The sequence below is a fragment of the Eumetopias jubatus genome, unplaced genomic scaffold (assembly GCF_037043125.1).
Source record: "Eumetopias jubatus isolate StellerSeaLion01/CBP00866 unplaced genomic scaffold, mEumJub1_p1.0 scaffold_3, whole genome shotgun sequence".
Lineage (NCBI taxonomy): Eukaryota > Metazoa > Chordata > Mammalia > Carnivora > Otariidae > Eumetopias > Eumetopias jubatus.
In genome coordinates this window covers 179,311,725-179,324,957 of record NW_028274809.1, presented here as the reverse complement: position 1 = coordinate 179,324,957, position 13,233 = coordinate 179,311,725, and the positions used below count along the sequence as shown (strand labels likewise).

Here is a 13,233-nt window from a genome sequence, read left to right as displayed (position 1 = left end):
TGTTTGTTTTGTTTTGTTTTCTGTAGAATTTTCTACTTAAACAATCATGTCAGCTGTTCATAATGATAGTTTTACCTCTTTATTTAAAATATATGACTTGTTTTGCCTTTTCTTAACTTACTGCTGTGGATGGAGAGCTAGAGCTTCAGTACAATGTTGAATAGAAATGATGAGATAAGATTGTCTCATAATCTTAAAGCAAATCTTTTAATATTTTTCCCTTAAGAATGATGTTAACTGCAATTTTGGGGGTAGATGTCTGTTACCAGATTTTAAAAGTTTTTTTAAAATTCCTCATTTGGTGAGAGTTTTTACTTCTTACTTTTTTTAAAGAATAGATGTTGAATTTCGACAAATATTTTTTCTACATCTCTTCAGATATATGATTATTCGCCTTTACTCTTTTAACATGATACTTTATACCAGTTGATATTTACAGGTTAAATTAACCTTACATTCCTGGAATAAACACCACTTGGTCATCTTGTCATATTTTATTCATGTATCACTACATTCAATTTATTAATACTTTGTCAAGAATTACTGTATCTATTGTTCGTGAGGGATACTGGCCAGCAATTTGCTTTTCCCTGAGATATTTTGTCAGCTTTTGGTATCAGAGTTATATGGGCCTTATAAAAACAAAATGGGAAGTATTTCCTCTTCTTGATGGTCAGTTTTGGGTGTCTACTTGGCTAAGGTACAGTCCTCAGTTATTCAATCAGAAAGTAATCTGAGGGTTGCAGTGGATGTGATTGGAGTCCATAATCAGTTGACTTTAAGGAAGATTATTTTCGCCAGTCTGTGTGGGCCTGCTTCAGTTAGTTGAAAGGCCTTGGGAGCTAAAGCTTCCCTGAGGAAAAACAAATTCTGCCTGTGGATAACACTATCATCTCCTACCCAAGAGTCCCAGCTCATCTTTCTAACCTCCTGACCTGTGGATTTCTGGCTTGCCTAGACCAGTTTGATTGTGACATCCATGAGCATCCTTTTTATATTGTTAGATTGAATTTATTGGTATGTTGTTTAGTGTTCCCAGGGCAGTTTGTTTTATAATTTTTCTTTTTTAAAAATTTCTTTGTGTGTATATGGGTTTTTTATTTGTTTATTTGTTTTGAGAGAGCACATGCATGCACCCAGGGTGGGCGGGGAGAGGTAGAGGGAGAGACAGAGAGAGAGAATCTTAAGCAGACTCCACGCCCAACACAGGGGCTCAGTCTCATGACCTGACATCATGACCTGAGCCAAGATCAAGAGTCGGATGCTTAACTGACTCAGCCACCCAGACGCCCCTCTTTGTGTAGTTTTTATATCATGATGAACGTGGACCAAATTCTCTGGAAGAATTCGGTATAATTTTTTTGCATAATCTACTTGTGAAGCCATCTGGGCCTAAAACTTCCATGGGAAATTATAAAATTATGCATTCAGATTTTTAAATTGATACAGAATTATTCAGATTTTCTCTTCTTATGTCAGTCTGTACATAATTTTTCAAGAAATTTTTCCTTTGCATTATAAACTTTGTAATTTAGGGGTGCCTGGGTGACTTGGTTGAGCATTGGACTCTTGATCTCTGCTCAGGTCTTGATCTTGGGGTCATGAGTTTGGGTGCCACGTTGCCCAGCGTGGAGCGGTCTTAAAAAATTCTTTTAAAAATTTATCAGTACAATGTTTATTTTATGCTCTTTTAAATACCTGTGCTGTGTTATCCCCTTTTAATTCATGATAATGGTAGTTTTCCCCTCTTTTTTTTCTTGATCAGTCTTGGTAGGGGTGTATTAATTTCATTGGTGCTTTTTAAAGAGTCAAGCTTTGGGTTTGTTGATTTTTCTCCTAGGAAGTTAGTTTTCTGTTTCATTAATGTCTACTTTTCTCTTTCATTCTTCTGTATACTTTAGTTTAATATGCTGCTGTTTTTCTTAAGATACCTCTTAAACCCTTGACTTCTGGACTTTTTTTTTTTCCCTTTGATAAGGCTTTATTTTTTTTTTAGAGCAGTTTTAGGTTCACAGCAAATATAAGAGAAAGATAGCGATTTCCCATGTATCCCCTGTAGTCCTTCTTTAAAAAAAAAAATTTAAAGGTAGAAATTTACCCTAACCACAGCTTTAGTTGCAGACCTCCAATTTTAATATTAGCAGATTTTTATTTTCTTTTATATCAAGATACTTTTTAATTTTATTATAATTTTTTTGAACCAGATGTTAGGGAAGTGTATTACTGAATTTCCAAATGTTTAGTGACTTTCTGGTTATATTTAGGTAATGGATTTTTTTAATTAAATACATTTAGTTCAAAATATATTCTGTATAATTTCTGGCTTGAAGTTTGTTGATATTTGCTTTATAGCATAGTATATTATTTAGTTGAAAAGGATGTATTGTACAGTTATTGGCTGCAGTATTGTATCTCAGTCAGGTCAAGTTTGTTCATGTTTCACATCTTCTATATTTTTATTTTTATCTGCTTATTCTATCAGCAGATAAATAAGTTGGTTAAAATCCCCCACTATGGTTATGGATTTGTCTGTTTCTCCTGGGTTCTGTCAGATTTTACTTTATATATTTTGGAGCTATGTTATTAGGTGTATATAAATTTAGGTTTATTTTTTTTAACGTATCTTATAGATAAATTGACCAATTATTCTTCTGAAATGTTTTCCTTCATTTCTAGGAATGCATCCTAACTTAAACGTTTCTGTTTAGTGTGGTATAGATAGATACTCCAGCTTTCTTTAGGTTAGTGTTTTCATGGTATACCATTTTCCAACCTTTTCATTCCACCTTTATTTTTAAGGTGTGCCTTTTAAAAGTAGCATATAATTGGTCTCCATCCTTGAATTTCAAAATAAGCTCTAACAGTAAGAAAAGGTAGAAAGGAAGCTATTGACAAGGGAGATATGCTGAAGGTAAAAAAAAAAAAAAAAGAAAAAAGAAAAAGGGAAGAAGTGCACTGTGTTTTCCTAATGCTTTCTATTGTGTTGGTTAATTGTAAGCCTAACACCACCCGTTCACTTTTCAGTGGCGTTAGCTCTGACTCAGGATTAAGAGCTGGTGTGGATACAAAAACATCCAAGACCAACAGATGGAGGGTGAAAGGAGTGATTAGTGTATCTCAAGTAAAGGAAAGTTTAGAAAAGTTTAATCTTAAAGAGAGATTGTATAGATGTCTTCATACAAATAAGACACACCAGCGTTCCATAAAGTTCTGATTTAATGGAGCTGATTGAGTTGGGTCAAGTCAAAAGAGACAAGTGACAAAGGAGGGCTCTGGGAACCAGAACTGATTTCTGAACTCCCCAAGACAGGCAAGGTGCCTATATAAGCATGTCCCTTACACCTGCAGACTTAATATGAACCATAGGTTGGTGTTAAGGGTTAGGAGCTTATATTTAAGAGCCTTCTATATTTTTCCCTTTGCTTTTATATATCCAGTAATTGAAGAGTAACGAGGAGGTGATGGGAATTACATTTTAGTTCTTAATACTTTGAGTTTGTATAGACTGTTCAAAATTTTACTGCTTCCACAAGAATCTTGTATTAGCCAGCAGCACAATCTATGTGATAGTCATTTCATTGAAAGCTTATTTTTTTTATCTCATATGTTTCCAGAATAAATAGGTAGAAGAATCTCTCCTACACCCACATCAGTAAACAGCTTACTGATTAAAAACTAGGCATCGTTTTTTTCTTCTCTCTAAATCAGAAGAAAATCTTGCCGTGTTTTCTTGCCAAGAAGTGAATCTTGCTTTGTTTATTGCACGTAAGTCCTATCTTCTGCAAAATCAGTAATCGTTTAAGGCAATCTGGACGATTTGTACTTATCAGAACTTGGAACAGAATTTATAAGAGTCTGACTGACAGCAGAATTCAAAGCTTTGAAATTCCTTTGAGGTGTTAGCAATCTTAATGATCCTGATTTTATTTTTTAATACTGTAAACACATAATAAAAGTACTGTCTACTGACTAAGTGGCCCTCTGATTAAATACATATTTCACTTTGTGCCTAATAGAAGTCTGAGAGCAAGCAAGAGTTCAAATAGGAATGGGGTGAGCCAGAAGTATGGATGACATATTTATTTGCATAAAATAAGAAGAATACATTTTTACTGCTGTTTATAGGAAACATGTTCCTTGGCACAAGCTTCACAAAGACTAGCAGGAACAGACTCCCATGGAATTAAGTTTAAAGTAAATTGTGGGTAGATACCTAGGAATTCCTACAGGGCTGGAAGCAGTTGGGTCGTTAAATGCTAAACAGACAAACCAGCCTTTTTTTTTTTATTACTTGTCCTTGTGAAAAAAATACTTTAAAATCTCTAAGGTTAGGGATACAATATTAATTCTAGTGGAAGACACGTCCTGGGGAAACTGTTTTCACCACCATCCAAATACAAATACGAAGCATGTAGAATAGTCTCATTTTGTGTTTTTGGGTTTTGTGTATTTATTTCAGTTAAATTTGGCTCTTCCCCTACTTCCCCCAAATCCATTTGCTTTCTGGGCTTACACCTCATCTTATGAAACTTTTTTTTTCCTTATTCAAACAGTATTTCTTAAATCAACATGTGTTTGTGTGTTCTATTAGCAAGCATTTTTAGGACCTTTTTAATGATCAGCTCTGCTCTGTGAGATGAGCAGGCTGCTCTTCCCTAGGAGCTGGGAATCTAGGACTGAGCATCTCATGGGGAAGACCAGATACAACCACAAGAAACCCAGCAAAACCTGGAAAATGCAAAAGAAAGGGAAAACATAAAACAGGAGTGTATTTAGGTATTTTAAAGTATGAATCTTTATATGGAGTGCAATATCGTGCAGAGATTATAAGATTAGAAGATTGTAATTATATAATTATAATTAATTTACTATTAATTATTATTAACTTTGGACAAATCCCTAAACCTCTCTGAGCATCAGTGAGCATCAGCTTCCTTCTTTGTGGGTGGAGGTGATAATCTCTCCCGCTCCGATTGAATGTGTGGATGAAATGACATAAAGCATGTGAACTACCGAAGAGCTTGGACACATGGCAAGCCTCGTGGAATGTTATCCATTGTTGGTGTTGGTGGGTGGGGGGGGGTAGGGCAATTGTACCTTTCCTTGTTTTGTTTTTGTTTTTAAAGACTTATTTATTTGACAGAGAGAGACACAGCGAGAGAGGGAACACAAGCAGGGGGAGTGGGAGAAGGAGAAGCAGGCTTCCTGCTGAGCAGGGAGCCCGATGCGGGGCTCGATCCCGAGACCCTGGGATCATGACCTGAGCCGAAGGCAGATGCTTAACAACTGAGCCACCCAGGCGCCCCTGTTTTGTTTTTTTAATAAAAATTTTATTTACTTATTTGACAGAGAGAGACACAGCGAGAGGGGGAACATAGGCAGGGGGAGTGGGAGAGGGAGAAGCAGGTTTCCTGCTGAGCAGGGAGCCTGATGCGGGGCTCATCCCAGGCCCCTGGGACAGTGAACTGAGCCGAAGGCAGACGCCTAAGGACAGAGGCACCCAGGCGCCCCCTTTCTTTGGTTGTTAAGGAGATATGGAGATTTTCTTCAGTGTTATGAGGAGATTTGCCATTGGCGCTAGCAATGAAGCAATGTCGTTTTTCTCAAGATTTGTAACTGGGCAGTTTTTCAAACAAAGCAGTTAAACTTTTTCATAAGAATTGTTTTTTCCTTTATTGCTTTTGTAAACCGCATTAACAGTTTATTTATATGCCCATGTGGTTTAATCAGAAAGAACAGCGGCTCATAGGACACTTCCTTTCTGAGGAAGAGAGGCTCCTTAGGCATCTATTCCACAGGGGATGGGGACAGGGCATCCTGGCATCCGAACCAGTGTGGTTGTTTACCAAGAAGGCCAACCTGCAGTGGACACCGCTAAATTTTCTGGGATTCACTAGTGCACAAAATCTTGCTTTTGTATTTCTCTTGATACCGACACCAGTTCATGATGCCTGAAATAGAAGATGCCAAGTTGGTCTCTTCCTTTGGCCATATTGAATAATCTGGCGTTTGGTTTGGTTTGGTTGATTGGGAGGTTCTCCACCTTTTTCCTTACTCTCCCAGACATGCTGAGCAGTTTCAGGGTGGGAAGTCTTCACAAAGAAGTGAGGCTTGAAGCAGAAAAAGAATATGGAATAAGACAAGAAAAATCTCAAAAAATGTTGAGCTGCCTCCATTATCCTGAGGTTCTCTTTGGGAGGCCTACACGTGGGGTGAAAACAGAGAGGACCGAAAATGTAATACATATGAGGTTTATTGGTCATCTTATTTCAAACGTGCATATTCACACAAAATAGACCTCAGACATGATAGCCAAAGAAAAGCCCCAGTCACGTTGGTATGTGTGCCATCATTACCACGTGCAGGGGGCAATAACTTCTGCTTTGATGAGTCCCTGGGTAGTACTAAGTTGCTCCAGTGGTTAGAGTGAGCCATGTCTTAGGATCCAACTTCCATGGTATGTTTAAGATTCTTTGGGCCCATAGGGGCGCTTGGGTGGCTGAGTTGTTAAGCATCTGCCTTCGGCTCAGGTCATGGTCCCAGGGTCCTGGGATCGAGCCCCGCATCAGGCTCCCTGCTCCTCGGGAAGCCTGCTTCTCCCTCTCCCACTCCCCCTGCTTGTGTTCCCTCTCTTGCTGTGTCTCTCTCTGTCAAATAAATAAAATCTTTAAAAAAAAAAAAAAAAGATTCTTTGGGCCCATAAATCTGTTAATGCAGCATCCCTCCTCTTCTGGTCCTGGCTTCCAGAGCACATGAAAGGGTAATAATAATAGTTCTTAGGATGTTAAGCTTGGACTGCTAGGCACTTTATATACATTATCTCATTTAATTCCCACTACCTCCCCTCAGCCTTTTATGTTGGTGGGATATCCCAGTGAAGATGAAATGGTGAAATGGGTTACTTCTCCTGTTCCTATTCAAGAGGGTTGTACTAGACCCTGTCAGATAGCACAGTGCCAGGCTAATGCAGTTCCCTTCCAGGCCTTGGCTGACCTTCTCTGTAAGCTGCAGAATTACTCTGAATTACAAAAAGTCACATGTCCTCTCAAGTGAACGACGTACAAGAATTGTTTGTATTTGTTCCTGTGGGTTCATAGATTTCGGATCGAATTCCTAACTGGTATGTTCCAGTTGGGATGCAAGCCTATCCAAATAACGATTACCCTTAGATCTTGGGCATCAAGGATTGGCTCAGGTGCTTCTGGGTTAATGTGTTTCTTGCTGTGCATAGTACATTGTCTCTTTGTGCCTTAGCATGATCAGAGGTACAGAAGCACTGGCTGAGGGCATGGGTCATCATATAGGCTTGGAATCCAGTCAGATGGGAGAAAATGAGTGTGTACCTCCTTGGAATTCCTGAGAATATGGAAAGAAGAAATGAGATTCCTTCAAGGAAGGGATAGGGGTTTGTTTTCCACCAGAATCTTGTTTCCCCCTTCAGAATATTACCTTTTTTGCTTGGATACCATTTTTGTCCCTTGCCAACTTCCATAAAGAGTTTGCCTGCAGGGGGTACCTGGTAAACCATGAGACTCTTGATCTTAGGGTTGTGATTTCGAGCCCCACGTTGGACATAGAGATTACTTAAAAAACGTTTGCTGGCAATAAAAGATTAATATATGTCTATACATAAATATGTATAAATGTAAACCTGTACATTATGTTTTTACAGTATAGTATAACAACTAATTCACTGTGAGGCTGGCTATAGCAAGACCCACAAATAGAAATAAACTCTTAAAGAAACCCTCTTGGAATTGCTTCAGAATCTGGGGGCATCAAATCTGAAAGACCTAACCTAACTTGGGAATTTCTGAGAGTAGCAGTTAGTGGTCTTCAATGGCTACCCAAGAAAAGAGAGCATTGGTACAGCCCCAGTGGAGCCCTGTGTTTTGAGCTTACCTCTGCTGCCCAGGTAATCTGTTGGGCTGGGTTAGCCATAAAAGGACCCCACCCTAGGGAGAGCCAGGTAATTGGAACAGGTGAATAATTGTTCAATCAAATGATGTTAGTCTGCTGAAAAAAATTGTCAATTTTTTTTTAGATTTTTATTTATTTGAGAGAGACAGAGAGTGTGAGCACAAGCAGGGGGAGGGGCAGAGGGAGAGGGAAAAGCAGACTCCCCCCGCTGGGCAAGAAGCCCAGCTCGGGACTTGATCCCAGGACCCTGGGACCAAGACCTCAGCTGAGGGCAGATGCTTAACTCACTGAGCCACCCAGGCATCCGAAAAATTGTAAATTTATATGTTTTTATGATTAACAACATCTCAGGTTTTTTTTCCTGACAACTAATAGTGGCAAGCCTAGTGATTACTTAAGACCAGACATAGAAGGAGCTAGAAGGACCCCTCTTCATGAGTGTGAAGGAAGAAGCTTGGCTTCCTAGTTGGTGTAGGAGGGTGGGTTACATCAGTTAATACAGTAGCTGTCAGAAATTAGTCAGGTGTAGGTATGAAAGCAGAGAGGCCCAGACAGCCCTGTTTCCTCCACTTATGATTGGACTTGTTCCTTCAGAATTCCATGCCTCTTCACTTTGGGTTTTGTATGGATACCACATTGGGGACTGGCAGAAACCATAAAAGCACATGAGTCTACATCAAAATAATGCAGTTTGACTCCCCGGGGCTCCTGTCCACACATTCATAGTTCTGGAAGTTTCCTCCTTCCGCCATGCACCGGCTGCTTGCAGGATTCCCTGCCCAGGCACTGTTCCTGGCTTTCTCCATAACACAGCAACATCCCGGGAGAACTTGGGACCACCACTTAACGTCCTAGCTTTCACATCCCTTATCTGCAAATGGAAATGACAACTCCTACTTTTCTCATTCAGAAGCTGGTTGTGAGGATGTTCTGAGAAAACTGATTTGAAATAACTGGGAGATGATAACCTATATCTCTGTCAGGCATTACCCTGCTAATCCTTTCCTTGGAGATGCGTCCTGGGGCCTGCTGCCCTGGCTGGCGCCTTCTGAGAGGCCACAGAACAACCTAGGTTAACCTTTGCAGCCCGGCTCCCTCTTGGGCAGCGTGTCCGTCAGCCGTGATTACTACAGCAAGTTATTCATTGCCGCTCTGTTTGTTAAGCTGGCCTGTGAAATTCGGTCATAAGTAACGGAACCTTCCAAACTGTGTTCATGGATTCTTCCCTGTATTTCCACAGCCCTCTGTGGCTTGTGCACATGGCTCTGGGTTTGTATCCATCTGAGTTCACAAACTTCGGAGGCCTTGGCCCATGCCATGCAAACGTGCCCATTCCCACCACTCGACGACCCCAGTGTCCTAGCAGGCAGATGCGAAGTGTTGCTTGCATTCATATCCCCTGAAGTCGTGCACCATGATGTCCTCCTTTTCCTGACAAAGATGGATACTTCAGTTAGCATCATGCAGTGACTTGGGTTTCTTTGCTTCCTGGTCTTTTTAGCCAATATCATTTCCCAAGGTAAAATTATCTCCTGGGATCGAGGTCATGATTGAGTGTTATTAGAACCCCACTCAGCTCCTTGTGTGCAGCTCACACCTGACACGTGGCGCCTGCTCTTGTTATCATCATTAGCCTTTGAAATAAAGATTGTAAATGTTTATCCCTAATGATAGAAAATTTAATATCCAGAAGACAAAATTTACTGTTATTTTGGCAATAAAACAGTTTTTTGTCATATTTTCATTTAAAATCTTTATTTCAGAAATATGATGGCCTGGCCTATAAAAATGGGGCATCAAGGATTAGCCTTTGTTTTATTAAAGTATAGGTGACATGCAGTGTTCCCTTAGTTTCACGTGTGCACCATAGTGATGCTCCCACCCTGTACTTAGGCTGCGCTCACGTGTATGGCTCCCATCTGTCACCGTACGACACCACGACAGTACCGTTGACTCTCTTCCCTACGCTGCACCCTTTATCCCTGTGATCTATTCATTCCATAACTGGAGGCCTGTATCTCCCTCTCCCCTTCCCCCATTTTGCCTGTCTGTCGACCCCCTTCCCCTCCGGCAACCATCATCTCTCTGTATTTATGGATTTATTTCTGCTTTTTGTTTCCTTTTTAGATTCCACATATAAGTGAAATCATATAGTATTTGTTTCTGTCTGACTTTACTTCACTTAGCATAATGCCCTCTAGGTTCTTCCATTTGTCACAAACGGCACGACCTCATTTTTTTTATTCATTCATCTATTGAGGGACACTTGGGCTGCTTCCGTATCTTGGCTATTGGAAATAATGCTGTGGTAAATATAGGGGAGCATGTTTCTTTTCAAATTAGTGTTTTCCTTTTCTTTGGGTAAATACCCAGTTAGTAGAGTTGCTGGATCGCATGATATTTCTATTTTTAATTTTTGGGGGGAACCTGCATTCTGTTTTCCACGGTGGCTGCACCAATTTACATTCCCACCAATGGTGCGTGAGAGTTCTCTTTTCTCCACATCCTCACCAACACTTGTAATTTCTTGTGTTTTTGATACTAACCATTCTGAGTGGTAGAAGATGATGTCTCATTGTGGATTTTGATTTGCATTTCCTTCATGATTAGTAATGTCAAGCACTTTTTCATGTGTCTGTTGGCCCAGATGATAAAACTTAAAAAAATTTTTTTAAGACCTTGTGTTTCCTTATTATCAAAATTCTTCATCAGATTTCTAAGAAATATCAAAAATGGGTTGCGTTGTATTTTATTAGGCATGCTGATGAACTCTGAAATTCCTTAAGTAAGATCTTTAGAAGAAAAATTAAGGACAAATTAGGGGGCTCAATTAAGTCAAGAATGTATTCCTGAACAAGAAAAAGTTGCATTATATTGAGGACCAGCTTAAATATGTCATGATGGCAAATGATGTACGCTCCCTGTCTCAGTGACTTAATGCTCTGCAGTCTTGATCAAGTTGCTTTTCCTCTCCCTGTGCTTCAGTCTCCATCTGTAAAATGATAGTACTAGTATTCTGTAGGGCGATTCTGAGGATTAAATAGTTAACACATGTGAAATATATAATGGGTAGTCCTGTACGCAGTGAGCACTCAGTAAATGTTAATTGTGGATAGAAAGCCAAGAAAGAGGAATCCCCACTTCCAAAGATAAACACTTAAGTTTTTCCACTGAATTTGTAATTAACCACTTCTTTATCCCTACATGTATAGTTGAGTCTTATGGATGATTCCTCATCTGTGATTCCCACTTGCTGATTTCCCTGATAATATCTACCAACTTGTGATAGTTTGGGATTCAAGTCCTGCTCTCTCTGGGTCTCAAACTTTCTCATTTGTTAAATAGGGAAGATTGTAATGCCACTCCTCTAGGGCTACTGAGCATAGTAAAAGAACTCATATCTAGAAAGTTTTTACTGTGTTTGGCATGTTGCAAGTATGCAATAACTATCATCCGGAGCACCTATCATATTCTGTTATTTCTTTGATGGGAAAGCGTTCCCTATCATTCCAACAAGTCTTTGGAAGAAAGGAGTTGAATCCGAACAAAACAAGCCATTACAGTCTATGTTTGAAGAGAATTCTTCCTAAGAAGGTCTCTGAATCTATTTTCCCTATTTCAGACTTTTCTACAAGTTCTTGGTGTGGTGGGCGTGGCAGTGGCGGTGATCCCGTGGATCGCGATACCTCTGATTCCCCTGGGCATCCTTTTCTTTGTTCTTCGGCGATATTTCTTAGAAACATCGAGAGATGTCAAACGCCTGGAATCTACAAGTGAGTACAGAGGATCTCAGGTTGGGATGGCGATGCGGGCTCACTTCCATTCATGCTGTAATTAAGGAGGCCCCTGAAACTGTGCAGACTCTATCTTCCAGATATTTTTTTCTCCAGGTTAACATTAAATCATCGAATACTGTGTACACCGTGAGTCAGTGTGGCACTTGGGACAAATGGTGCTGGTGGCCTGCCAGGGGCAGCTTTGCCAGGGACACCAGGAAGGGACAGGGATGTCTGTGCATTAAAGCTCCACTGGAATGTGAGCACCATGAAACTAGGGGCCATTTCTGTCTCGGTCATGATGTACTTCCTAACTTAGAGCAGGTATTCAACGTTTTTAAAGAAATATTTCATGTTGGAACTACTACAAAGTGCAAATATGGAATTTTTCTTCCCCTGAAGGGTCTAGAAATGACAAAGAAAGGGAAAGATTAGGGAAAGGAGAAGAAGGTGTCATATGTCAGAAGTGATACATTTGAAAAATACATTACTACCACACACTCAAAAAATGGCAAAAAAAAGTTGCAGTTGTTAAATGTTCTGAAAAGATAAGCGCTGTTCTTTTCAGTCTTACTCTTTATTATCACTAGTATTTCCTGTCATGCCACACTGTTTGAAGTTTTCCACCCCCCTTAGGCTGTTCCTATAAATGGATCCTGAATATAATTCCCTTGGGAGGACACAGGAAAGGGTTCTGTTCAGTATACATTTAGTCTGTTCTCTATACAACTTCTTAGTTTTGGAATAATGGGAAAACACGGTTAATCACAGAGGATGAAGTCATTCAGAGCTTATCTCAATGCACAAACACATTTCATTATTACTAAAACAAATCATAAGGAGTGTTGATTGTTGTATTTTTAAAAAGAAAGGGGGGGGCGCCTGGGTGGCTCAGTCGTTAAGCGTCTGCCTTTGGCTCAGGTCATGATCCCAGGGTCCTGGGATCGAGCCCCGCATTGGGCTCCCTGCTCAGTGGGAAGACCGCTTCTCCCTCTCCCACTCCCCCTGCTTGTGTTCCCTCTCTCGCTGTCTCTCTCTCTCTGTCAAATAAATTAAATCTTTAAAGAAAAAGGGGGGCGGTGTAAAGACCTAAACATAAAGAAGGAAGATGTTTGTATCAGAAACCTCAACTATGGATAGTTACTGCAAATTAATACCAACTTAGCTTTCTGGAAGCCAAGCTAAAAAGAGAAACATTGGGTCTCATGGTTCTCCAATCTACCAAGTGGAGAAATACAAGTTCATCAGGATCCGGGAGTTTTTTTTGTTATGATGTATGCGTGTTTCTTTTTTAATAAGTTTTGTTTTGTTTTAGAGCATGGGCAGGGGAGGGGCAGAGAGAGAGAGAGAGAGAGAATCCCAAACAGGCTCCACACTGAGCACAGAGCCTGACTCGGGGCTCGATCTCATGACCCTGAGACCATGACCTGAGCTGAAATCAAGAGTTGGATGCTTAATCGACTGAGCTCCCCAGGCCCCCTGGTTAATAAATATTTTTGAGAGGGATTTATCATAAGCGTTTGCATAAAGGATAATG

General features: G+C 40.1%; 1 protein-coding gene across 1 annotated transcript in view; it reads left to right on the top strand.

The window, feature by feature from the left end:
• Positions 1-13,233, top strand: part of ABCC4 (ATP binding cassette subfamily C member 4 (PEL blood group)) — a 246,481-nt gene that overhangs the window by 174,612 nt on the left and 58,636 nt on the right. Inside the window, exon 21 of the mRNA XM_028112074.2 lies at positions 11,543-11,693. Coding sequence (XP_027967875.1) covers positions 11,543-11,693 — 151 coding nt within the window. The remainder of the gene's footprint in view (positions 1-11,542; positions 11,694-13,233) is intronic.